Raw genomic sequence first — 27173 nt, forward strand, 5'->3', positions numbered from 1 at the left:
AGAATGACTCTCACCACTCCAAATGATTGATTATTTTCCTCTAACAGCACTTCCTGAAGTGTTGCATCTTATCCAACAATCATTTGCGAATTTATTAATGAGCAATGTACTTTGTCCATTTAAAGCTGTCAAACGTCCAAGATGAAGTCCAAGTTATCACTTACGTTAAACATGTCGGGGAAAAAAAAACCCAAAAACTTACTGACAGTTACAAACCGCTCACGCCAGAGAGAGTCCTTCCAGAAATGTCCACAATCAAAATGATTGTCCACGCACCTGCCACTTTATTAGGAACACCCATACATCCACCTGCTGGTTTATGCAGTTCTCTAATCAGCTGATCTCTTGCTGCGTCAAATCATGCAGATACAAATCAAGAGCTTCAGTTAATTTTTTCACTTCAAACATCAGAATGGGAAAAATTGTGATCTCAAAGTGTGACTTTCTTTCACTGTGGCATGGGTGTTGGTTTGAGCCAGATGGACTGGTTTGAGTATTTCAGAAACTGCTGATCTGCTGGGGTTTTCACACACAACAGTCTCTAGAGTTTACACAGAATGGTGCGAAAAACAAAAAACACTGTGAATGAGTGACAGTTCTGTGGATGGAAACAAACACCTTGTTGATAGAGGTCAGAGGAAAATGGACAGATTGGTTCAAGCTGCCAGGAAGGATAGATATAGCAACTCATATAATCACTCTTTACAACCGTGGTGAGCAGAAAAGCATCTCAGCATGCAACAGCAGAACACCACACTGGGTTCCAGTCCTGCAGCCAAGAACAGGAATCTTAGAATCAAGAACAAGTTCCTATTAAAGCGGCCGGTGAGTGTATTTTTTCGTTACCCGTTCTTGGCTGCCATAACCAAAAATAACCAGCTTAGTTTTTAGTTCGGGAAGGATCAGATTACATCTTGCACACTCACACACTGGAATATGTTTTATTCACATATGTACAGCTTTTACACCCAGAATTACAATCACATAAATACCCATAAAAGTCCAGATGAGACGCAGGTCATGAATCGAGGTCATAACCAGATTCACTTTTCCTCTTCTTAACCATCTGAGTTTCCTCCTCATAGCTGCTTCCGGATTGTTCAGTACGCGAGTGTGAGACAGGGAAGATCTGACCCGGACCTAGGACCTGTCTGACCGTCATGTTTATGCGTGACGTCTTAAGGTAAGTAGAACACACCTCCCAGTCCTTTTCACACACAGTGTGGATGATGCCATTGTTCAGCTCATCCTTGTCGACGTGCTGGTTCAGACAGGAGGGCAGGGGGTGGCCAGCGGGGGCAGGAACGATGCAGGGTACAGCATGGTACAGCAGGCGACTGGAACCTGACATCACCATGACATCACCACTGCGCATGAACATGGGAGTGGGCGGGTCTTGCCGTTTCGTCCCGCCCAGTAGGAAGACCGCTGTCTGCCCAAAGCTGAGACAAAAACGTTACTAGATTTAAAACGTCAATTATGAATTGTATTTTCAAAAAACCTGTATAAATGTTTGGTGAAGTTAAGAGTCTGACTCAAACTCCTCACCTAAAAGACACAAGAGGTCGACTGTGATCGAGCTCCGATTCGTCCACGTGGATGCCGAGAGAGGAATCCGAGCGATAGTAGTTCAAGATTCCTGCCTCTGCGTTGAAATCAGGAAAACCGCAAGCTGCGGCTACTTTGTGGGACAGAAAGTGGAGATCCTCAGGGAAAGGAGTGTAGTGATCAGGAGAATAGATCTACGCAGGGGGAAAAAAAAAACAGACAAATGCTGCTTTCAGAACAGGAAGTGGATATTACTGATAACTCATGATAGAGAGAGAGCGATTACAATCAAAATAAGAACGGTTGCTCTTTCAGATGCCGTATTTTGCAAAATATGCCCACGATCTAAACTCGAAACAGCACATGGGTGAGATTTCTGTATCCGTATCCTTTCACTGGTGTTGCTCTTTACAAGGACTGTCCTTCGCTGAAACAGAAAACACGAATGAAACTGCGGTGCTGCTTAAAATTCGTCAGTTGTTGTCAGAGATTCTGCGGTATTAAACCAAGTTCAGGGTTAATGAATCCTGAGTGCAACTCCTGACTGATTTAATAGGACAGAAGCCTAAATGTAATTAGCATATAAACGAGGCAGACGAGCGGCGGGTCTCTAAAACTCCACACAAAACGTCCTGAAACAATGCTAATCAGATTTAAGACAAAGTGCATTCTCTCAGAGGGAAGCCAGCTTCAATAAAAGCCACGGTTTCCCTCAGGAGAACAAATCGCACACCCTCTCTCCGTCTGTCTGTTTTGAGCTGCCGAGTTCGGACCATTTGCAGGTTATACCGAATGTGAATATGGGTTTCCGGGCTGTGCAACAGAAAAGCGTTCGCTAGATCATTAGGATTTTATAACTGCAAAACTCAATGATATCACAGCCATCCATGGATGGGAGCATAGTTAGTTACGGGACGGATGCCATTACTCTCTCCGCTGTCAGTCAGAGCGATCGTCGGCTTCTGCGAGCTCATGTATGCAGAAGGGGGTAAATAGCGCCTTCATGCCATTGTGTTATGTGGATATGGAGGTGGTTGTACACATACAGTAGTGCCTGGAAGTTTGTGAACCCTTTAGAAATTTCTATATTTCTGCATAAATATGACCTAAAACATCATCAGATTTTCACACAAGTCCTAAAAAGTAGATTAAGAGAACCCAGTTAAATAAATGAGACAAAAATATTATACTTGGTCATTTATTTATTAAGGAAAAATGATCCAATATTAGATATCTGTGAGTGGCAAAAGTATGTGAACCTTTGCTTTCAGTATTTGGTGTGACCCTCTTGTGCAGCAATAACTGCAACTAAACGTTTGCGGTAACTGTTGATCAGTCCTGCACACCGGCTTGGAGGAATTTTAGCCCATTCCTCCGTACAGAACAGCTTCAACTCTGGGACGTTGGTGGGTTTCCTCACATGAACTGCTCACTTCAGGTTGTTCCGCAACATTGCGATTGGATTAAGGTCAGGACTTTGACTTGGCCATTCCAAAACATTAACTTTATTCTTCTTTAACCATTCTTTGGTAGAACAACTTGTGTGCTTAGGGTCGTTGTCTTGCTGCATGACCCACCTTCTCTTGAGATTCAGTTCATGGACAGATGTCCTGACATTTTCCTTTAGAATTCGCTGGTATAATTCAGAATTCATTGTTCCATCAATGATGACAAGCCGTCCTGGCCCAGATGCAGCAAAACAGGCCCAAACCATGATGCTACCACCACCATGTTTCACAGATGGGATAAGGTTCTTATGCTGGAATGCAGTGGTTTCCTTTCTCCAAACATAACGCTTCTCAATTAAACCAAAAAGTTCTATTTTGATCTCATCTGTCCACAAAACTTTTTTTCCAATAGCCTTCTGGCTTGTCCACGTGATCTTTAGCAAACTGCAGATGAGCAGCAATGTTCTTTTTGGAGAGCAGTGGCTTTCTCCTTGCAACCCTGCCATGCACACCATTGTTGTTCAGTGTTCTCCTGATGGTGGACTCATGAACATTAACATTAGCCAATGTGAGAGAGGCCTTCAGTTGCTTAGAAGTTACCCTGGGGTCCTTTGTGACCTCGCTGACTATTACACGTCGTGCTCTTGGAGTGATCTTTGTTGGTCGACCACTCCTGGGGAGGGTAACAATGGTCTTGAATTTCCTCCATTTGTACACAATCTGTCTGACTGTGGATTGGTGGAGTCCAAACTCTTTAGAGATGGTTTTGTAACCTTTTCCAGCCTGATGAGCATCAACAACGCTTTTCCAGAGGTCCTCAGAAATCTCCTTTGTTAATGCCATGATACACTTCCACAAACATGTGCTGTGAAGATCAGACTTCAATCGATCCCTGTTCTTTAAATAAAACAGGGTGCCCACTCACACCTGATTGTCATCCCATTGATTGAAAACACCTGACTCTAATTTCACCTTCAAATTAACTGCTAATCCTAGAGGTTCACATACTTTTGCCACTCACAGATATATACGGTAATATTAGATCATTTTCTTCAATAACTAAACGACCAAGTATTTTTGTCTCATTTGTTTAACTGGGTTCTCTTTATCTACTTTTAGGACACGTGTGAAAATCTGATGATGTTTTAGGTCATATTTATGTAGAAATATAGAAAATTCTAAAGGGTTCACAAACTTCCAAGCACCACTGTAGATTTGCACATATTTAATTTTTTTATTCAATAACCAAAAGATTAACATGCAGGCTGGAGCTTTCCTTGAATACTCATATCCTCATGAGTGCAATTCTTGCATGATTTCCTTTCGCGCGGGCGGTCAGGTACGAAGCCTGCAGGACAAAGACCATGTACATTAGCATGACGGTGTGACACTGCGTAATCCATTTAAAGCATCCTTAGTAACTGCGTGATCAGAGTTGCAGTGGTTTAAACTAGGTTACTAGTTCATTTATATTTTGTGAAATATCGTAGGCAGGTACAAATGCAAATCCACTGCAAGCCCCTTATAAACAACTCTTACTACCAACGAACTTCATGTCCCCCACCTTTAATGACAATGAATCGGAGTCTTCAAAAAACATTACTGTGTCACGTCCACGTGTTGGCACTCGGAGTGCGCACGCAGTGCCATTTGTACTAATTACTATGCACCTGTTCCGAATTAGAGTGCAATCACAGCAAGTTCTTCTAAGGACTCTCTAAATACAGACTTGAAGTATACGCGCTGTACTGAGTCTCTCACATTACCAAGCCTTATATCTGTGTGTTGAGTTGCATCCATCATCCGCCTGCTTACACGACACACAGAGCCTCGCACTCCTCTTCCCACCAGAGACAAACAATATGTAATCAAGTCTACAGTCAAGTTAACAATATGCATTAATGCCATAAAACAACGGGTTAACGAGTCTCGCTTAGGTGTTGATCACGAACAGTTATCGAGAACGGTGATCAAAGGATCGATAAAAGGATGAAATGACCGCTGATATCGATAAACATGACACCTAATTAAAGTGTACCGGAGCTGTTTTTATACCCTGTGCCCCACCCCACCACATGCCGCGGCACAACATAAATGATCTCATCAATGACTTGCAACACATAAATGAACTGAATGATGAAGATTTAGAAAACCGAGTGAGTCAATCAGTGGACATTGACAACAGTACACCAGTAACCTCCGTCATTTCCCTTACAGATGAAGAAAACTTTGCCTCTGTTCGTGATCCTTTAACTCAGTCAGTGAACTGCGACAGTGACTCGGAAGGAGAAATTTGTGATCAGGAGAAGGTGCCTAAAATTTCACAAATACCATGAGTGCTTGGCATGACAAGTGGGTTCATTTCAGTGCTACAAACTTCTCGCTATAACGAACTATTTGGACATCCCCGAAGGAGTTTGTTACAGCGGAGTTGCAGTTGAGCTCAATTATGAACTAGAGTGATGGAGCTGAGGTTGAGGAACTGTCAGAGGTCACAATAAACGCACAAACACTTCAGGTTTCGACCGTGGCCACAATACAGATACAGATGTGAATATTTGGAGCAGACAGCAGTACCTTACTATCCCAGTTATAATGGTAACCCAGAGTCACCCAGCGGAGTTTCTCCAGCAGAGTCCTTGGCTCCCTCTGTCCTTTCTTCCTGCACAAACCAACAGCCATATTAATCCTATCCATCCTCAGAGAGAATCTGAAATTGCTGACCAACTTTAAAATGAAATTTAACACACAGCTGATAGCATGAGCTCATCTCATCTCATTATCTCTAGCCGCTTTATCCTTCTACAGGGTCCCAGGCAAGCTGGAGCCTATCCCAGCTGACTACGGGTGAAAGGCGGGGTACACCCTGGACAAGTCGCCAGGTCATCACAGGGCCGACACATAGACACAGACAACCATTCACACTCACATTCACACCTACGGTCAATTTAGAGTCACCAGTTAACCTAACCTGCATGTCTTTGGACTGTGGGGGAAACCGGAGCACCCGGAGGAAACCCACGCGGACACGGGGAGAACATGCAAACTCCACACAGCCCTTGCCGGCCACGGGGCTCGAACCCAGAACCTTCTTGCTGTGAGGTGACAGTGCTAACCACTACACTACCGTCCTGCCCGAAACCTGATATTCGTGTTTTCCAAACAGAATCTGGTGTGTTCTTTAAACAGGTGAGCGGATGAAGGTTAAAGGTCTTGCTCAAGAACCCAAAAGAAGCATTTGTGATGGAGCTGGGATTTGAACCTACAACCAAAGTCCATTTCTTAATCACTAAACCATCAGCAAACACACTGACCTCGGGTTCGAGAGTCAGTACATTTACATGCACATCCAAATCGAGCTACTGTCAGTAATCGAGCAAAGGGTCCCAGCAGGGGTGCCAGAGAAATCCAATCCTACATGCAACTGTGAAATCGAGCTATTGTGTGAGGTGCATTGTGCACCCAAGCCACAGGTGGCGCTACATGCCCCATCGTGTTGGTACACTTCCGGTTGTCGTCATGAAGAAGAGCTATAGTGTTGCCAGATACTGCTGACGTTTTCCAGCCCAAAACATGTTCAAATCCACTAAAATGCACTTAAAATCTGGCAACACTGGCAGTTCCGTGTTCAAGCTGTTAGGCTTGTTCTAACAGACTGTATGGCTACAAACTGTCCTGCGCAGACCACTGTTTTGTAAGACAACTTATTTTGCACAATTGTATATTTTTCTAAAGTCCATTTTTTGCTTACAAAAAATTTTTTTTTTTTGCTTACAATTTAACTTATGTATTAATAAACACACAGAAAAGTTCAATTGTTTTGTTTTTATTGACATTCTTCAGATGTTGGACACACACACACACACACACACACACACACACACAAATACAATGACTTGTTTATGTACACAATTCACAGCTATGCAACAGCTGTACAGATGTATTTGGTGATACAGTAAGTGAGCTAAATTTTAACAGTGCAAACAATGCCACAAAAAGAAAAGATTCATGCCGTTGTCATGATTCGTTGTCATGCCGACCGAGGCTGTTGTGTTTCCCGCTTGTGGTCTCGTCACTCGTCACTTCCGGAAGGGGCAGTAAGTAGCTCGACAACTAGCTCGATAGGGTATACATGCACTAAGTAGCTCGGCAGAAATCGCATAATCTAGGTCGTGTAGCTCGATTCCGAGAAATCAAGTTCGGTTCAATTTCAGCCGAATTAAGGTGTATACATGGCATTTTGAACTTCGATTTCAGTCGAGCAACGGCAGAAATTCGATTCTCTCTATGTGCATGTAAACGCACTGACTGTCTGATCAAGGTGGTCTCTGTCCACTTCCAAGTGAGAAAGTGATTCGACTCGCAATTGATTCGCAGGAAATGAATCAAACATGCTGAGTCTTTTGAGTTGGAGCCTTTTTGTCGACTTGAACTGCTAAACGGAGCAAAAAATAAAAGCGCAGAAACGTGACATGCTCTCTGTGATTTTGCTGATTTCTACCTTTACCCATCACTGCTTTCTAAAGGAAAAAAAGTGCTTGATGAGGACATTTTTAACCATACACGCTCCTCAGCCAACGTTTCAGAGCAAATTTCATAATTAATATTTGGAGATAACCAGTCAATAAACGTGCTGAGAATGTGCTGTGTTCATAAAAATCTAAGCATTACCCCTGTAGAGGAAAATAATAATTTTTAGAGAGAGTGAAAACTGAAGTAATCATCAGTGGTGTTTTTGTTCTCTGTGGAGGATTTGAACACGTTTTTGGATACAATACACATGTTAAAGACTCTGAAGGAACACTCCTGTGCTCTCCTGATTGTTTTTTCTCAGTGGAGTAGAGTATCCATCCATCCATTATCCGTAACTGCTTATCCTGTGCAGGGTCGCAGGCAAGCTGGAGCCTATCCCAGCTGACTACGGGTGAAAGGCGGGGTACACCCTGGACAAGTCGCCAGGTCATCACAGGGCTGACACATAGACACAGACAACCATTCACATTCACACTCACGGTCAATTTAGAGTCACCAGTTAACCTAACCTGCATGTCTTTGGACTGTGGGGGAAACCGGAGCACCCGGAGGAAACCCACGCGGACACGGGGAGAACATGCAAACTCCACACAGAAAGGCCCTCGCCGGCCACGGGGCTCGAACCCGGACCTTCTTGCTGTGAGGCGACAGCGCTAACCACTACACCACCATGCCGCCCCTTAGTGGAGTAAAATACATCAACGTTTTTTCTCCATGTTAATCTGAGATTCGGATTCAAAACCACTGAAATATCACTTCAATGTATTTTGTCTATGTTGAACATGAATAGAGAGTTTGCGCACCCAGGAATGAAGCAGTATTTACCGAATGCTGCCTTCGCTCTTCTCCCAGATGTTCTCTGTCTCAGCAGGTGACATGTGCATGTCCAGGTTACACACGTTGGGTTTCTGTGTGTAGGTCTTCAAACACTGTTTTACCCAGTAGTGCTGTGAGCCAGGCAGGAAGGGATTGGAGACAAATATAAACCCTGGGGGGAAAAAAACCCCCAAAAACATTAAGTAGAGCAGTGGCTACAGTTAGACACCTTTTCAGATTTACCAATGAAAAACAACTTTACAAAAGGTGAGTTTCAGTGACAACAGTTATTATTGGTTAATCAAATCAATCAACCTGAAGACCCCGCCCCCTCGCCCTTTGATCTTGTCGTCTGATGACGCAGCTCGTTACCTGAGATAGAATGTTCTCTAGCACGATCAGCAATTTGAGGAAAACCCGGACGTTATCATCGCAGGTAAGCATGGTGGAAAGATCATGGGCATGTTTTTACTGATCAAATTCACTGATATTTCATGATCTCCTTGTCAAAACCTACTTTGTTTCTTACGCTTTCATTTTGTATCTAAACGCACGTTTGAGAAGTCACGTGAGGTGTCGATAATAATGATGATCACTTTCACCGGTGTTCACCGTTATCGACACTCTGTGGAATTAAGTGACATTTACAACTGTTATGGATCGATCTGTGTGTAACGTTGTTGAAGTAGATGAAGTACTTTAAAAAATAAAAAATAAAAAAAAAACAAAGTGCTGTGATATATAAAAACTTTTTTTTCTGATTCATAACAGAATGGAATGTTTATAGAGTATTTGGAATCCGACTGCAATCAATAGAATTAGAGCAGAATTAAATTCTGAGTATATATAAAAAAAAAAAAAAGACATGCTTCAAATATTCAGATTTTTCTATTCCATTCAGAAATTTTTTTTTGCCGTTTGTTGTAAATATCGACCACATATTACAATATCAGTAGACATTTTATATTTTGGTTCGAGGAATGAGATGCGACCTTTGACCTGGATTTTTATGCGGTTACAATGTCAATTACCTGTTGATATTTATTGGTAAACTACAAAACTAGAAATTAATACAAAGAACGACGAATGATTAACAAAATGTGATCTACAAAAATACTTCGAAAGTGGAACAAAGATTTTCTGACGCAGGTTAAACATTATCAGTTCATTTGTTTACTAACATTAGAAGTACTTCCTCATTTACGTAAACACCGACATCGATACTTTTCATCTCATTATCTGTAGCCGCTTTATCCTGTTCTACAGGGTCGCAGGCAAGCTGGAGTCTATCCCAGCTGACTACGGGTGAAAGGCGGGGTACACCCTGGACAAGTCGCCAGGTCATCACAGGGCTGACACATAGACACAGACAACCATTCACACTCACATTCACACCTACGCTCAATTTAGAGTCACCAGTTAACCTAACCTACATGTCTTTGGACTGTGGGGGAAACCGGAGCACCTGGAGGAAACCCACGCGGACACGGGGAGAACATGCAAACTCCGCACAGAAAGGCCCTCGCCGGCCACGGGGCTCGAACCCGGACCTTCTTGCTGTGAGGTGACAGCGCTAACCACTACACCACCATCGATATATTTATATTAAAAAAAGAAGATATTTTGGACTAGATATACTAAGTCTAGGTAGAACAAGTTTTAAATTAAAAACTAGGTTTTCTTAACTTAATACCACGTACCGATTTTTTTTAAAAATAATCATCTGGGTGTCAATAATTGTGGACAAAGGTGTCAATACTTGTGGAACGGTGTCATGTGATCTGATACACTAAGTAATCAGGAAACAACTCATTTTTTCCAGTGGAAGTTTGAGTAATTATTCATGCACAATTTATGTATGGAAAGTCTTTTCTACTTTTGCAACGGCCAAAAGATTGTTAAGGTGTCGATAATCGTAGCCGCCGCTCGAGTTAATTATGAGATCGTCAGATAATCCAGTTCTTGACATCTGGATTACATGAAACCAATCAGAAACAAGAAGTCAACAGTGCTGTGGTACGGAAATTCAATAATCATAATCCATTCATAAAGTTATGTTTATGATTTCCATCAGTGCAACAAAATTAAGAAAACCAACCAAACAAACCCACAGATCTTTTGCTACTGCTTCAAGAACCCATTAATCTAAGGAACCTCCAAGGAACCCTTTCTTCTAAGGAGTTATAGATGCGTACATTTTGCTTTTCAGTGTGGCATGATTTCTTCATGCCACTACTAAAAGCTGATACCGTTTACATTTTACTCCGGCACAGAATCTTCTCCATACTGTTCGACTCCCAAGACCCGGAGCCGCTGATGTTTCAGTAGTCGGTAAAGCTCAGTACCTGGATATCCCTGAAGACCAAACGCTCTCCACTCTTTCACAGGCTCAAGTCCTGCTCTGAAAGCAGCTTCGTCGTTCACACTGCTCGGATTCAATTCAGCTGCATAAACCTGCACAGAATTTGGCAAAGAGGAATTCACGTTCATCTTAAATCCTGGGTGCTGAATTCCAGATGGAACAGCTGTAGTCATTTAATCTTGTCGTAGTTTAACATGATGTACAATTCCCCAGACGTAAGCTGCATCTCTAATCATGTACCATCATTTTAAGTATAAAAGTTTACCACACACACACACACACAATACTAAACTAGAAGACTAACCAATCTGCGGTAGGTTTCCCAAAATCCTCTTAACACTAAGAGCATCTTAACTAGGAGAGAGAGTGTTCATTGTGCTGCTTGCTCTACCATTTCACTATGATCTTTGTGCTGCGATGCTTTTGGGAAACCCACCCCAGTACAGAATTATCCGTTATCTGATCTCATCTCTCTAACTTAACCAAGGGTGCTGGGTGTCCATTCCATTATCGATTGATAGATAGATTCATTCATAGATAGATAGATAGATAGATAGATAGATAGATAGATAGATAGATAGATAGATAGATAGATATAGATTCATTCAATCATTGATGGATAGATTTTTTCATAGATAGATTCATTCATTCATAGATTCATTCATTCATTTCATAGATAGATTGATTCATAGATGGATAGATAGATACATTAATTCATTCATTGATAGATAAATTTCATTCATTCATAGATAGATAGATAGATAGATTTATTGATCCCAAACAGGGAAATGGTTGCTACAACAGCAAGGTATCAGTTAACATGCCCCCCCAAAAAACCCTGTACAACATAAAATAGAATTTTTTAAAAAATAAATAAATAAATAAAAATCCCAAGAACAAGCTGACTATACAGATAGAAACGCAATGATAAAGTATATATCTAGGTATGTGCTTTGTACAGGTGAATGTGCATTCATTCATAGTGCTAAAAACAAGAACTGTAATGAATGAAAATAAGAAAACTGTGCAAAAGTGGCAGTATTAAACAGAAAAAAAACAAAAACAAAAAAAAAAAACTCCAATGGTATAAAAGTGAGTAAGGGCGGTAAACAAACAAACAAACAAATAAATAAATAAATAAAAGCTCTGGCGGTGTAAAGTTCCAGGAGGACCAGGGTTCTAAACAGCACAGTTATGACTGGACCGAAGGCGTTGATCAATTTGCCAGTATTTATAAGTTTTCTTTAAGGAGATGGTTAACGGTTTTGTTAGGAGTCTCCAGTATCAAAGTCAAAGTCCTTCCAGCACCATTCATGGCGCGTTTGGCGGCGCCAATCTCCATTTCGTAGCCCTTGGCCTCTCGCCTATATTACATAGCCCGGGTTACAGTGGAGGAGCTAGTCCTCTGGTAACCACGAGAATTTGACTCCCCCCTTGCATCTGTATTGCAGCGTGCCTTGCCAGTTAGCAGCAGGCACCATTTTTATGATAGTCTTTGGTACGACCCGATCGTGAGTCTCCAGTATCAGAGCTCAATAATGCCCAGGTCAGACGGCAAGCTGCAACTAGTTTTCAACTACTTGCATCCATCTGTAATGACAAAAATCGCAGGTAGGTGCAAGGCTGGTCTGCGTTGACATGATAATGGCAGAGTGTTGCAGAGGGTCTTTAGAAGAGGCAATTTGACACAAGTGGATCACAACCTGTTTGCATTTCAGCTGCGATTCGCTTCCAATCGGTGCAAATAGCAGGCTGACTCATGTAGAGGCAGGCGGTCGTGCAATGCTAGAGTGACCAATCACAGGTTGAAGCAAGTAGCGGCAGCTAGACACCGGCGAAGACAAGTCTTTCGAGCCGGCTGTGATGCATCACAGGTAGGCGCAGACTGCACCTGTAAATAAATAGTTTACAACAACCTGCGAGCAGTCTGATGGTCTTATGAAAGGCTTTCTGTGCGCTGAGTCAACCTGCATCTGCTTTCGACTGGTTGGTTCAATAGACTCAACCCTGTGTGATTTGCATCTGGTGGTGCAATTATTCGTTACTCGTCTCAAGTAAACAAGTAGTAGTAGTAGTAGGCAGGATAAATAATGGAAATAGTGACAGTGCTACGCTGCATCAAATCTTATCGAATCGCAGACTATCTGCAAATAACTTCTGTTTTCACTCGAACACTCACAGGAAGATGCAGCCAATCGTGCAACGCTTGCACGATTCACTCTGCAACACCCTGCGATTGGCACAGGTTCAGCTTAAAAACTCTGCATCTTGCAATAAGTCTAACCACAACGAAGGATTTGACGCAAAACGCCTGCGTCCACCCGCGATCCGTCACCACCCGACCGGTCGCAGGTCGCTGCATGCATCTTTCTGCTGTATAACCAGGGCATAAGGTTTCCAACAGGAGTTAACATTCTGTGGCAACTGTGATTTCCTCCCAGTAAACCAGTAGAAAAACCAATCAACTTCAGGTCATCACACCAGTAAAAGTGTGTTTTACTGTTTGCTTAATGTACACCGAAAACAAAACAGAACACACACACCCACACTACCATCATTCGTAGCCATTAAGAATTGGCTTGTACTCCCGCATTGTCTCAGCAGTATCGGGTTGTATGGACGGGGAGCTCTGGAACTGCCTGTCTCCATCCTTGCTGAAGAGTACAAGTGTACTAAAGTGAGGCTGGAGATGACTTTGACTGAGTCTCATGATGCAGCAATACAAGCAGCTGCCCCCAGACTGGCAACTGGGAGGAAATGGACCCCATCAGAAGCTGTACAGCAAGCACAATCTGCTCTCAGGCATGGAGACATAGTGGGACATGTTCAACAGGGAAGAGCAGGGCTTGGTTTTGGTGCAAGTCGACCAATATGGCACAAGGCTCCATCCACTGAGAGAAGAAAGCTCGTAGTTGAGCAGGTTCGGCGCCAAGAGGAGGCAGAGCGATGTACAAAGGCAGTCTCACAGTCCAAACAGGGACAGTGGACCAGCTGGGACAACCTGGAACATCGCAAGCTCACATGGAGGGATCTTTGGGAAATGGAAGGAAGCAGACTCGGCTTCATCATCAGAGCCACCTATGATGTTCTTCCTACTCCCAAAAACCTACAGCAGTGGATAGGAGAAGATCCCACATGTGCTCTCTGCCAAACACCTGCAACATTGAGGCACATCCTTATCGGCTGCAAAACCAGCCTGTCCCAAGGTCGCTACACCTGGAGGCACAACCAGGTCTTGCGGCAGCTAGCAGTCACCCTAGAAGAAAGGAGAACCACCACCAATGCCCTCCCTCCTCCAATGCCAGGAATATCAAGCATCACTCCTTTCGTGACCCAGAGACGCTTGCGCTGGCTAGGCCACATCAGCCGCATGGATGAGGGCTGCATCCCAAAGGACGTGCTGTATGGTGAGCTGGCCACAGGCTCCAGACCCACAGGACGACCCGCACTACACTACAAGGACGTGTACAAGCGCGACCTGAGGGCAGGCGGCTTCAACCCTGCAGACCTGGAGACAGTGGCCTCAGACTGCGTCAGCTAGTGGTCCACCACCAAGGCCGTTGTTGGGGAAGCCGAGGAAAGGAGAGAGACCCGGTGGGGGGAGAGGAGGCTCCAACGACAGCGGAGACTGCAGACGGCATCAACAGACACCCAACCAAGCAACTTCACCTGCAGCAACTGTAGCAGACCATGCGGCTCACGTATCGGCCTATACAGTCATACTAGGTGCTGCAACTCGACAACTGATGGATGACCCCTGGCGCAGGTCACCTTAATCTTTCAAGATCAAAGGAGCCAACAACAACTCCTTTCATGAAAGCAGGCGAACGCCTGGTGGAATCACTAGCAAGAGTGAACACGACCCTCCTAGACCTGGCCCGTGATTGGGAAACGCAGGTCGACCTTGACAATAAACTTGTCTTTCCGATAGAGATAGTAACAACTACTCTCAGACCAGACCTCATCCTGTGGTCAACTTCCCAGAAAATTCTATACATCCTGGAACTGACGGTATCATGGGAAGCTGTTGCTGAAGAGGCATACGAGCGGAAAAGCCTGAAGCAGCATGCTGAAATAGCAGCCCACGCAGAACAACGCAACTGGCGTAAGCCTCGGTCACAACCGGCCGTACGTGCTCCTACGGCCGGTCTACGTGCAAAAAACACAAGAAACGCACGGAGGGCGCGCGTGAAACCCACGGAGGGCGTGCGTATGACGTGCTGATTTTCGAGCCGTAGACTGGCCACAGACCGGCCGCAGAGGTTCTTTGTCATGTCAAACAAACTCTACGGGCGCTTACTTTTTTTCAGGTTGCAAGACAAACTTACGGCTGACGTGCGTCTTTCTCCACAAACAAATAAAGCGCAGCGATTTGGGAAACGCCAAAAATCGCACGGCCAAAAAATCGTACGTCCGGTTGTGACCTAGGCTATACCAAGGTGTTCCCAGTAGAAGTTGGGTGTAGAGGGTTTGTTGCCAAGACTACAACTCAGCTCCTGAACAGAATGGGGGTGAAAGGACAGGCCTTCCGACAAGCAGCGAAATCACTCTCAGAGGCTGCAGAGCGAAGCAACAACTGGCTGTGGATCAAGAAGAAGAACTCCAGCTGGGCTGTTAGATGACCATTGAGGGGTAAAAACAAAGAGGGGAACATCTGGGACGCCAGGTGTCGCTGTTGAGCTCTATAGAGATGTCATGGGCCTAAATCAATGAAACATCAAGGAAGGAGGATGCCCACTTGATGACCCCAATGAAGTTTCACTCAAGACAACAGGCAAGAAGCAGTGCTTCTTCAATTCAGGGGATTGGACCATCAAGTCCTACAAGCTCTACACTAACTGAAGTGTATAATAAATGAGATCATCACACATCACCAAAACAATCCGCCATTACCGCTGTGCACGATTACTAACAACACCTGAGTTTAACGACTCACCAGTTCATTTCCTTCATTCTTCGAAAAATCAATGACTTCACTAAAATCCGGAAGGGGGTTCCTCCGTTTATAAAACTTGAACAGTTTCCTAAACGCATCCTCTCCCTGCTCCACGATGGAAGCCGCCATCTTAGCTCTCATCATTGACCTTTGAACTTTCAACTCTGAATGTCAAAAAACGCAAAAATATTTAATCTTGGAACGTAAAATATAAATCAAATTAATTTTAAATTCATATCATGCACATATTTGATTCGTTTCAAATGTATTTTTGTGTGAAAAATCTAAACGCGATAACAAAAATAAGCTTGTATGTCACGTGATCAGGGTCAGAGGTGGATTCCCTTTCCTCCTCCCCGCCCCCAAGGACGCAACATGGCGGCACCCAGCAAGAAGGTGTTTGAGCTGTTTGTCTCAAAAGTACCATGGACTGTCGCGACAAGTGAGTGGTGAATATATGCTGCTGATATACTGTGATTTATTCGAGTTTGTGTGTGGATTGGTGATGATTTATGATAAACGTGCGGCGTTATTCGGATTAGTCCGACTTGGGCTAAATGATTCACTTACTGGTTTTTTTTGTAAGAACATGTACTTATGTGTAAAGTTGTATTCCTAATATAATCCGAAATAAGTCAGTACATTTATACAAAGCATATCTAATGTATATGTAACAAATAATTCGCGTATACTTTTGGGGTTGAGTCGATTCACTGAATCCGGGCATTTAGACATAAGAGTCGACTCTGAATCTTTACAGTTGATTCAATGCAGTGAGCTGAGTTGTTATTGTCTCTTTTTTTTATTTTTTTTTATAGATAGGTCTGTGTTTGTATTTTAAGAGCTCATTCATTACCTGTGCTGTTTTTTGTAATCGATGATTTAGATAAAGTAGCGCATGGAATCGACTCCTAATAATTTGAATCACAATCGACTCAAGTTTCTGTAATGAACAGGCTGTGTGTCTGATCAATATGATTTGTGTGCTGATTGGAGGATTTCCCGGTGGGTTTGATCTGCTAGCCAATTATAATAGAGGAGGCGGGATTTCTAGGTCTTTTGATGGTCCTGAAAGGCAGGGTAGTTTGGTTTATTTTTTTGAGTGATTTTTGTTATATTTCTTAAGTTTCTTTACATCCTGACAGCAATGAGTAAATCAAAATCTCTGACAATAAAAATAAAGTCAATCATCTGTGGCAGTTACAGTGCTGTAAAAAGCCCATCCAATCATTTCAGTTGGTCTGAATGAAATGATTGGATGGCCTACCTGTCTGTCTACCCACCTGCTTGTGACCGGTGTCTTCTACAAGGCGAGGCATGCATATTGCTGAAGCTAGCGAGCAAGTCGACCGCTGTGCATACGTCAGGTGTTTTCTTACGTGTGAATGAGACATGATGTAATTGGATGTGATGCGTCACTCTATGCTCCTCCCCCCAGTGCGCTCACTCATACCCCTTTTCCACCAAATCAGTTCCAGGGCTGGTTCGGGGCCGGTGCTGGTTCACAACTCATTCAACTTGCGAGCCAGCTGAGAACCAGCTTGCTTTTCCATAGCTCGCGGTGCTAAAAGAAGACACGTCATTACGTCGCTGTATACGTCAGTTACGTCGTTGTATACGTCATTACGTCGTTGTATATGTCAGTTACGTCACTACGTTTGCGTAAACCTTGGCGTGAATATCGAAGCAAAAACAAGACGGAAGAAGCAGCAGCAGCAACAACAATAATAATAATGGATGATTTCGCGTTTGTACAGCTGCGGCTTCTCGTCGCTTAAAAATGACGATCTTTCGCGGTCTTGTTATTGTTGTCGGTCTTAACAACTCCGCCCCCCCGCTGACGTAAGCGGTTCTTTCCTCTGGCCCAGCAGAGAGTTGGTGCTAGCCTGGAACCGGTTTTTCTGGCCCCAGAGCCAGTTCTTTGTCAGTGGAAACAGAAAACCCGGTTCCAAACTAAGCACTGGCCCCGAACCAGCCCTGGAACTGCTTTGGTGGAAAAGGGGCATCTCTCTCTCTCTCTCTCTCTCTCTCTCTTTCTCTCTCTTTCGTGGACTCATCCTCCAGCAGTAATCAGGCAGTGCGCGTTCATGTCTTTTTTGGAGAGAATGTTGAAAGGAGGGCAGGGGCAGAGACAGGTTTTTAATTTGGGCACCATGGCGAGCGTAGCGAGCCTAAAATTTTGTTTTATTTTTTTACCATTTTCACGCGTAGCATGCCGAAAATTTTTGACGTATCATTTTTAGTAATTTTTTTTAACCAATTATAAATATATCGAGCAATAAAAATAATAGAAATTACATAATCATGTGCAAGTATAAAGTAGTGCTGTATCTAAAAAGTCAAAAGTTTTCTCCAACATTCTGAATAAATAAAGATAAAAATAGTTCATGAATTTTTTTTTTTATATGCATGAAAAATGGGAAACAATATGTAATATCAATCTATTTGCACAAGAGTATGGGCAGCAGAGAACTTTAAAACCTCAAACAGTGAAACAATAATGATCTAGAACAATCAAAATATCAAAAATATGGCATATGTATCTGTCTAAATTAAACTATTGATACATATCGAAAAAGCTAGAATATGTCAATTCAACAATATATCAATTAAAATAAAACAAGATATCAATATATAATCTAACCACATAAAATAGTTTGTAGTATGTCTTTACATATATTAATAATAGGTCCAGTAGTATAATTAGTATAACAGTCATTCAACAACACAAAGTTATTACTCTTAGAATTATCACAAACCGACAGCCACATGTTATCATGAATCGTTGAGAATTTCACAACATAAACAAAGGAAGTATATTTTACGACATTCAGACGTCAGAGACTCAGACGCGGTTTACGGTAATCGCTAGACGCATTTCATGTTCACTTCATGTTATGAAGCGACTGAACAACAAATTGAAATATATATGCCAAAAAATGACATTTAACAATAATTTAAAAATATTTTGGGTTCTCCACCCTTATGAAGCAGGATTTTTTCTTCTAATTTGGGTGATTTTCGTATGTTCTATTTTGGGCCTTTTGACAAGCCCGTAATTTGGGCGCCATTATACAGTATGTAATTGGGGCTATATTTGCCCTTGGAGGGGGTGGGATTTTAAGTCATATTTCATTTTTAAACTTAATTGAATAACACGTTAATTAAGAAATTACGTTTTCGGTTTTAGTAACCTTATATCGTGACTCGTATTGGCAACTAATTGCAATTAAATATTACACTTATTGGTCTATTCGGTTTTTAGCCGTGTCGAATTTAGTTCGTTTGGTCCACGGTAGGCGTCGCTTATCCGCACAATCTTCACGAGACTTGCGCGAGACTTCGAAATGTGAAGCGTCAGCCAGGTGTCAGTGCCGCCATTTTGAAAACTGTTTTCCAAGCGAAGTATTGCACAAAAACGAGTTTAAATGACGATTACTGCCTACTTTTTTCAAACTTTCCTGATTGCTATCAAAACAAACACAACTTCCGGCTCGATTACATCAGCATTCGAAAGAGGGCGCGCGCATCTTTTGAGAACGTTGGCAGATGTCGGTCGCTTTGATTTCCGCTGTACGTTTTACTTCCGTCCTACGACGTCTCGCACAGGTCTCAACGAATCTCGTTTACGGCCGTTGCTCTGACATATGGACTGATATATTACAGAGCGTATTTCAAACACTCAAATTGCTATAGCAGTGACAAAATAGCTATCAAAAATGCATTCCTATATTTAATAAAATGAGAAATAGAATTTATGATAAATGTGCCTTCAGTTCTTCTTTAATTACTGTCTTACATGTACAGTGGTGTTTAAAAATTTGTGAACCCTTTAGAATTTTCTATATTTCTGCATAAATATGACCTAAAACATCAGATTTTCACACAAGTCCTAAAAGTAGATAAAGAGAACCCAGTGAGGCAAATGAGACAAAAATATTATACTTGGTCATTTATTTATTAAGGAAAATAATCTAGTATTACTCATCAGTGAGTGGCAGAAGTATGTGAACCTTTGCTTTTAGTATCTGATGTGACCCCCTTGTGCAACAGTAACGTTTGCAGTAACAGTTGATCGGATGATCCTGCACATCGACTTGGAGGAATTTTATCCCGTTCCTCCGTACAGAAGAGCTTCAGCTCTGCGATGTTGGTTCACATTTCTATTGGATTAAGATCAGGACTTTGACTTGGCCGTTCCAAAACATGAATCGTATTATTCTTTAAAGGTCCCATGGCATGGTGGTTTGTTGATGCTTTAAATGGGCTCGTGGAGGTTTCCGGATGTTATATCCGCAGCCTTTCTCGAAATGAACCCTCAGCACGTAGATATAGCCTCCTGGGAGAAAGCCCCATTTCAGCCCTTTTCCCAGTGCGTCGTTTTGCTAATGAGAAGCATGGAGGCGGGGAAGGGTAGAGGGTGGGGGCGGGTCTTATCATTAATATTCATGACATGTAAACGTGTTACCTCTGATTGGCTAACAGCACTGTGACGCTACCTCCAGTGGGTCAGAACAAGCGGATGTGGGTGTCTTACTATGGCGAGAGAGAAGGAACAAACCGCGAAGGGAAAAATACCGCGTGCTGACGTCATTAAGGTGCGACGCGAGGAAATAAAATAAATTCAACAAATGTTTGGGTTTTTACTGAACAAACAAAAAATGAATGAGTGACTTAAAAAAAAGAATGTGGGTGTCTTTGTAAAAACTGTTTTGATTGGCTATTATAACAGAGCATGCTGCATGCTTTTTGGTTTTGTAGCGCAGAGTACCTGGCTAACTGTAGGAAGCGGTTAGCTGCACAGCTAATGTAGCCATTGCAAGGCTAACGTGGCACCGATTTTAAAACACGGCAAAACGACTTAACAGTTATACACTTACTTGTTCGGCGTTTGTGGCTGATGCGGCAGGGATGCTTGGTACGGACCCAGGCTTCAGTGACAGTTGATGTGCAAAACCTGCCCTGTACTGTCCCAAGTTGTGGAAACATTCATCAGGAAAATGCTTCCGACAAACATACACCGTCTTGGGTAGACTCGACGGCGTATTATTGAAGTAAATAAAATTAAGCCACTGCGTCTTCAGGGGCTCTCCCGTCGGCAGTAAAAACAGACTCTTTTCTGTGTTGTCACATCCATGTACAGTGCAATTTCCATGTTTCGCTCGCTTAGGTGATGCCATGTTGTTGTGTCCTCCCTCTATGGTCTCCTCACTACAACTGGGCGGGGCAATCCATACGGTGGGTGGGAATCCAGAAGGGGGGGCGTGGGGATCATCTCCCTTGCTGACGTAGTAAAGGGAAGAGCTTATCAACGCGCCGTTTTGACGCGCCATTCTCAAATGTTGGGCATAGTTTGGTTTACACATTATGAAATTTCTAGCCACTGGGGTGACTTAAGAAGGTCAGAGGAACTCATTTTAACATTAAAAAACCTCAAAGTGAAAATTTCATGCCATGGGACCTTTAACCATTCTTTCGTAGAACAGCGTGTGTGCTTTAGGATCGTTGTCCTTCTGCATGACCCACTTTCTGTTGAGATTCAGTTCACGGACAGATGTCCTGATATTTTCCCTTAGAATTCAGTGGAATAATTCAGAATTCATTGTTCCATCAATGATGGCAAGCCGTTGTGGCCCAGATGCAGCAAAACAGGCCCAAACCATTTATGCTACCAGGGTTTTTTCTAGAAAAATTTAGTATGAGGGCGCTCACCATGGCGGGGGGGGGATGGTGCCGGTTGTCCGTCCCCCCCTCTGCCGTGCGAAGCCTTTGAAAAATTGAGGCTCCAATGGGACATTCTGAGGCTATCTGAGAGGGAAATTGTAACAAATTGTCTGTCAACATTGAAAAAGAAAGAAGTAATCATCTTCTGCCCCGGACAGTCTTTGGCTTTCTTCCGTTTTGTGCCGTGGGATGACGTCTTTAAATGCCCAAGTGTCAACAAACACAACTCGCGAACAACTACTGTCAAAAGCTCCCGCGCCGGTGGGTGAAAGGTCATTCAGTCTTGAGAAATCTCGCTCTACAAGTCAGCTGACCTTGTATGTAACCCATGTCAAATCTCGCGAGAGCAGCCGCGACAAGTAAACAAACAACATGGCGCCTCGGTCTGGAAAACGCCAATTCGGATCGTTTTTGCACCGTCTGGCGGTGTATCTACTATGATTGGAATATTTTTGGAGTAATTATAACGTATTTGAGACATTGTCACGTGGTGTTGCTGGGATGTTTTCACGGAGAAAAGATCGTTTTGAGAAAGATTGCGTGTTGTGCAGTAGCATATAAGTGCATGGCCTAAGTGTGACTTGGGGTTCAATCGGCATTTCGGTAAGGGGGCGCGCGCCGAGAGTAAGAGGGCGCAGCGCCCCTGTTCCCCGGTTTAGACGAAAGCCTGATGCTACCACCACCATGTTTCACAGATGGTATAAGGTTTTTATGCTGGAATGCAGTGGTTTCTTTTCTCCAAGCATAACACTTCTCTTTTCAACCAAAGAGTTCTGTTTTGGTTTCATCCATCCATAATCACCCCCCCCCCAGCAGCCTTCTGGCTTGTCCATGTGATTTTTAGCAAGGTTCCTTTTTGGAGAGGAGTATCTTTCTCCTTGCGACTCTGACACGCACACCATTGTTATTCAGTGTTCTGCTAATGGTGGACTCATGAGTATTAACATTAACCAGTGTGAGCGAGGCCTTTAGTTGATTAGAAGTTACCCAGGGTTCCTTCGTGACCTCGTGGACGATTACACGCCTTACTCTTGGAGTGATCTTTTGCCGCTTTTCCACTACCAACGCAGCTGAGTTGGGCTGAGCCGTGCCGTGCTGAGTCGGGCTGAGTCGAGCTGAGTGGGGCTGTTGGAGTTGCATTTCGACTACAACCGCGCTGAACCGTGCTGGCTGGAAGTGGGTGGACACATTGGGTGGAGTTAGCGAAAGTGGGTGGACGTCACGTGATGTTGTTAGGCGGCGCAAACGGTGATATCAGTGAGCTTTTAAGCGGTAGTCTCACGACCCGGATAGTAAACAATAAACATGGAGGACATGGAGTCATTAGTGTTGCTAGTCTTGGTGCTGTGGCTTGTTGTCACCGCCAACGCCAACAGATACTGGCAAGAGCGTATAGATGAGGCGAGGCGCATAAGGCTTCAGAAATTCTCGTAATTCGTAATTCTTCTTCTTCCGGGTTTACGGTGTTTACAGATCCCAGCGTGCTCGCGGGGCGTGTGTGGGCGTGTGAGGACACTCCTCCTCACCAATCAGTGCACAGGGGAGTGTCTCCTCACGCCCCTAGCCCCACTCGGCTCGGTTTGGCTCGCTTCAGCCCCACTCCAAAACCGTGCGAGTTTTGGGTGCTGAGCAGGGCTGAAGCGAGCTGAGTCGTGCTGCTCTGAGGTAGTCGAAACGCGAGCCGTGTCGGGCTGAAGTGGGCTGAAAAAGGGTAGTGGAAAAGGGCCATTTGTTGATTCACTCCTGGAGTTGGGAGGGTGACAGTGATCTTGAATTTCCTCCATCTGTCTGACTGTGGATTGGTGGAGTCCAAACTCTTTGGAGATGGTTTTGTGACCTTTCCCAGCCCGATAAGCTTCAACAACTCTCTTTTATCTGAGGCCCTCAGAAATCTCCTTTGTTTGGGCTGTGATGCACTTCTCCAAACATATGTTGTGAAGATCAGACTTTGATGGATCCCTGTTCTTTAAATAAAACGGGGCCAAAACTCGACACCTGATTGTCATCCCGTTGGCTGAAAACACCAGGCTCAAATTTCATATTCAAATGAACTGCTAATCCTAGAGGTTCACGTACTTTTGTCACCCACTGATATTTCCTTCAATAAATAAATGTATAAACCAAGTATAATTTTTTGTTTGTCTTATTTGGTTCTCTTTATGGACTTGTGTGAAAGTCCAATGATGTTTTTGGTCATATTTATGCAGAAATGTAGAAAATTTTAAAGGGTTCACAAAAAAAAAACAACCCTAACCTTTCAAGCACCACTGTAAATGTCATCACTTGCTTAGAGCTGTACAGTTTATTTCTGTCCTTCTTTCAGAGGAGATAAAAGAGTATTTCGGGCAGTTTGGCCAAGTGAAGAAATGTCTCCTGGTTTTTGTAAGTATATTTATATTTCTTTTTTGTTGTTATTTAAAAGCCATTATGATTGTGTGTGTGAGACATTATTTTAATGGATTTTTTTTTTTTAATTACCAGGACAAAGACACAGGCTTTCATAGGGGCTTTTGCTGGGTCAGTTATTCGTCAGAGGAGGGACTGCAGAACGCACTTCAGAAAGAGCCTCACGTTATGGAAGGAAGTAGGGTATGTTGTCTCAGGATAAACGACAAACTGTTCCTCATTAATCTTATGGAACTGCATTGTCAAACAAGAACAAAAAAAAGTAATCCTTGTACAAATATTTGCATTTAGACTGGAGCAGTGGAGCCAATTATTTTAAGCCAAAGCTGTCGCACCAACAGCATACATTCATCTGTGTAAAGTTGTTGTTGTGCATTTTCTTTTTTTAATGTAAGTAGTTGATTTGTACTTGACAGCGTAATCCGTATATAAAACCACAGTAAACTTCTTTCTGTGTAAATTCACACAAACTCAGGAACGAACCACAGGATCCGAATATTTTTCCCAACTTACTAGTATTTTCATGAATACCGTACTGTATATCTCGTGTGACTGGTCCTGCAAACGAGATCCGGAGAACATAAATGAGATATATTAAAGTATTGCTTCATTTGCCATGCTTACTTACAAACTTGCAGTTGAGAGAAGCAGCATGTGGATTTTAAAACCACAGAGCCTAATCTAGGGCGCGTAATACGCGTTTTTTATCTGTCTGTCGCACATCCACTTTTTGGGCGCGAGAGTGATATCGCGTATCTATTCATTTTGTCGCGCATTTATAAGTAGTGTGTAGTCGCGTTTTACTGAATCTTGTGCGCATCAATTTGTCAGCACCAGCTAGCAAGCACTGCGGTAAATACAGCGTTGTTTACACACCAATCGGAAAATATCGGAAAGGACCGAAGTATTCCGAATGGTTTATTTAGCGGGTAAAACAGTTTTGTGACCTGTTATATCATTGGTCACTGAACTGGAAGACAGTGTATCTCAACCAATCGTGTGAAGTGTTTTAAAAATACCCAAAAGCACATGGCATATCGTTCTGTCTCATCCAAACATAACATTCAGACCCTCCAGGATTTTACGATTTGCAACATCAACGCAAATTCAACCAATCCCCGCGAATTCAGGGCGGTGTTGCAATTCTATCCAATCACCGCAACTTTCCCGCAAATTTGACCAATCGTTGGCGTCGTCTTGCGGTGACGTCGACAAACTACCTTCCGCCTTACTTCCGTGTATACGTTCAAGAGAAGCAGCATGTACGCAGTGTTGCCAGATTGGGCGGTTTTAAGTGCATTTTGGTGGGTTTTGAACACATTTAGGCTGGAAAACGTCAGCAGTATCTGGCAACATTGCATGATGTTTACAGTGAAGGACTGTGTGAACTTTATTTTTTTTTTTTTACTTAATACAAGAAATTAATGGACGCCAACATTTTTGCCAAAATGGTATTTTATTTTCCATTGTTTAGGCAGCTTCAGCATCATACTGTGAGATTCTGTTCAAATTGTTTTTTTTTTCTTCTATGAAGCCTGAGCCATTTATTTTATTAGTTTATAATTATTGTTTGATTTAGTCTTCAGGAGAGACTGCCTGCACACAGTACTAGTATTAACAGTGTTTTTTCTTACATGAAAGCTGAGGCATTTATATTATATTTTAAGGTAACTTCATGTTGTGCTGTGAGGTTCTCTGCACTTTAACTTTTGAACCAACAGGTGCATTTGGAGAAGTAAAGCCTATTTTTCTGCATTTTTGTAGTCCTGGTAATCTTACACATTCTACATGATTGCTAGTTTTTTTTTTTTGAGTAATTTGTTTAATTTTTCTTGTTGAAAGTTCAATTTAGTATTATGTTAATGATATTCTAAAAGTAAAGATTAATAAAACTGTTCTGTTTATAGATGTACTCTTGAAAATATCTACCAATGTATTACTTATTTTTCTGTCCCCACTAACTGGAACAAATGAGGGATATTTTTACCCATGTTAATATTTTCTGTCCCCTGTTTCTACAACTAGTGAGGGATCTGTCCCCTATTTTCAAATTCCTAGATTAGGCTCTGAAACCATAAAAGATGTATATAGTCTAAAGTTTAAAGACTACCTGCTGAGATGACTCTCCTGTTTTCACATGTGATAGAAATCGCACATCCATGGACAGGATCCTGACTGCTTCCTTTCATGGGAATTTGAGTCATTGATTATTCAGTCTGACGATCAAAGATATTGAAATGACCAAAATGGACACCCTTACCATATAGTGTCCTCATACAGGGGGAAGAAACTATTCGAGATCAAGTCTGTGTCGGAGTTCTTTACTGTTTCTGCGCTACATGTTTTGTGTTTTGTCCTGTTTTAGTAACGTACCAGAAGATGGAAATTATAGCTTTTGCGCACTATTTGTTTTTTAGATTGTGCTAATTGATATTTTTGTCTTTATATTTTTTTTTCTCTCCAAATGCAGCTCCTAGTACAAAAGAACAGACGGCCATTTATAGGGAAAAAGGCAAACAAAGAAGCCGATGAAAGCTGAACAAGAAGATTGACTCTGGAATGAGAAGATTTATGTAGTTTTTTTTGTCCATTATTACAGATCTGTAACTTATGTCTATGAAAGTATAATTGTCTTTGTGGAAACGTGACTTTACAATAAATCTGCTATTGACAGAACACGTGGACTTGTGATTTGCTTTGTATCGATACTGCTGTGGTTTTTGCTTCAGTCAAAGACGTTACATGCAGAAGACCAGACAGGTAACGGTTTTGTTTTGTTTTTTAATGAAGACACACTCCTATTCAGCATACATTCTTAATCAGGACTATAGGATTAGGAACATAAGCTGTTACATGGCTATATACACCAATCAGCAATAACATAATGACCACTGACAGCTGAGGTCTGCGCGGGACAGAATTTTCAGTCCCGCTCCCGCATTGTGCAGTCCCGCTCCCGCAAAGAATTATGATTTTCAGTCCCGCTCCCGCCTGCGCCTGCCATATTTTGTCCCGTTCCCGCCCGCAAATCCCGCATGATGCAGACGTTCGCGTTATTTCTCACGAAAGTTCTTGTCATTGGCAGGGCCGCATTAACCCTTGCCGCGGTCCTGGGCAGACACACCCCTGAGGCCCCACCCCCGCCTGTTGTCAACTGCGCTCAGCAAATTCACCCCCTCAGACGTGCCTGTCTAACTTGACACAGAAACTTAAATAATGACAGTGGCACAATTGAACGATAAAACTGTATATCCATCAACACCTATTTAATCGAGAAAAAGCAATGGTGAAATAGGCAATTGCATGGTGAAAAAATCCATCAGACATCACGGTTAATAAGTCTGGCTAACTAAAGTTTAGCCTCAAGAAGCCTTTGAATGAGTGAGTCAATGAACAACAT

The 27173-nt window shown here is 42.7% G+C and overlaps 2 protein-coding genes across 2 annotated transcripts; one reads left to right on the plus strand and one right to left on the minus strand.

Moving 5' to 3' along the window:
- Positions 1-212: 212 nt before the first annotated feature.
- On the minus strand, positions 213-15784 carry alkbh1 (alkB homolog 1, histone H2A dioxygenase). Its single transcript, XM_060933718.1, has 6 exons — positions 15644-15784; positions 10691-10799; positions 8355-8517; positions 5574-5658; positions 1549-1742; positions 213-1442 (listed from the first exon to the last, which is right to left on the minus strand). Exons 1-6 carry the CDS (start codon positions 15782-15784, stop codon positions 1019-1021), a joined length of 1116 nt encoding a protein of 371 aa, XP_060789701.1. The 3' UTR covers positions 213-1018.
- Positions 15785-15999: 215 nt separating this feature from the next.
- slirp (SRA stem-loop interacting RNA binding protein) lies at positions 16000-26449 on the plus strand. Its single transcript, XM_060932938.1, has 4 exons — positions 16000-16085; positions 23691-23749; positions 23849-23956; positions 26244-26449. Exons 1-4 carry the CDS (start codon positions 16019-16021, stop codon positions 26310-26312), a joined length of 303 nt encoding a protein of 100 aa, XP_060788921.1. The 5' UTR covers positions 16000-16018; the 3' UTR covers positions 26313-26449.
- The last annotated feature ends 724 nt before the right edge of the window (positions 26450-27173 follow it).

Source organism: Neoarius graeffei, chromosome 11, assembly GCF_027579695.1.
Source record: "Neoarius graeffei isolate fNeoGra1 chromosome 11, fNeoGra1.pri, whole genome shotgun sequence".
Taxonomy (NCBI): Eukaryota; Metazoa; Chordata; class Actinopteri; order Siluriformes; family Ariidae; genus Neoarius; species Neoarius graeffei.

Coding starts and splice junctions, on each gene's coding strand:
- alkbh1 (XM_060933718.1), bottom strand. CDS start 15,784: ATGAGAGCTAAGATGGCGGCTTCCATCGTGGAGCAGGGAGAGGATGCG. Junction 8,518..10,690: donor TGGTCTTCAGGGATATCCAG/GTACTGAGCTTT, acceptor TTTTCCCCCCAG/GGTTTATATTTGTCTCCAAT. Junction 1,443..1,548: donor CGACCTCTTGTGTCTTTTAG/GTGAGGAGTTTG, acceptor TTTTTGTCTCAG/CTTTGGGCAGACAGCGGTCT.
- slirp (XM_060932938.1), top strand. CDS start 16,019: ATGGCGGCACCCAGCAAGAAGGTGTTTGAGCTGTTTGTCTCAAAAGTA. Junction 16,086..23,690: donor ACCATGGACTGTCGCGACAA/GTGAGTGGTGAA, acceptor TCCTTCTTTCAG/AGGAGATAAAAGAGTATTTC. Junction 23,750..23,848: donor AGAAATGTCTCCTGGTTTTT/GTAAGTATATTT, acceptor TTTAATTACCAG/GACAAAGACACAGGCTTTCA.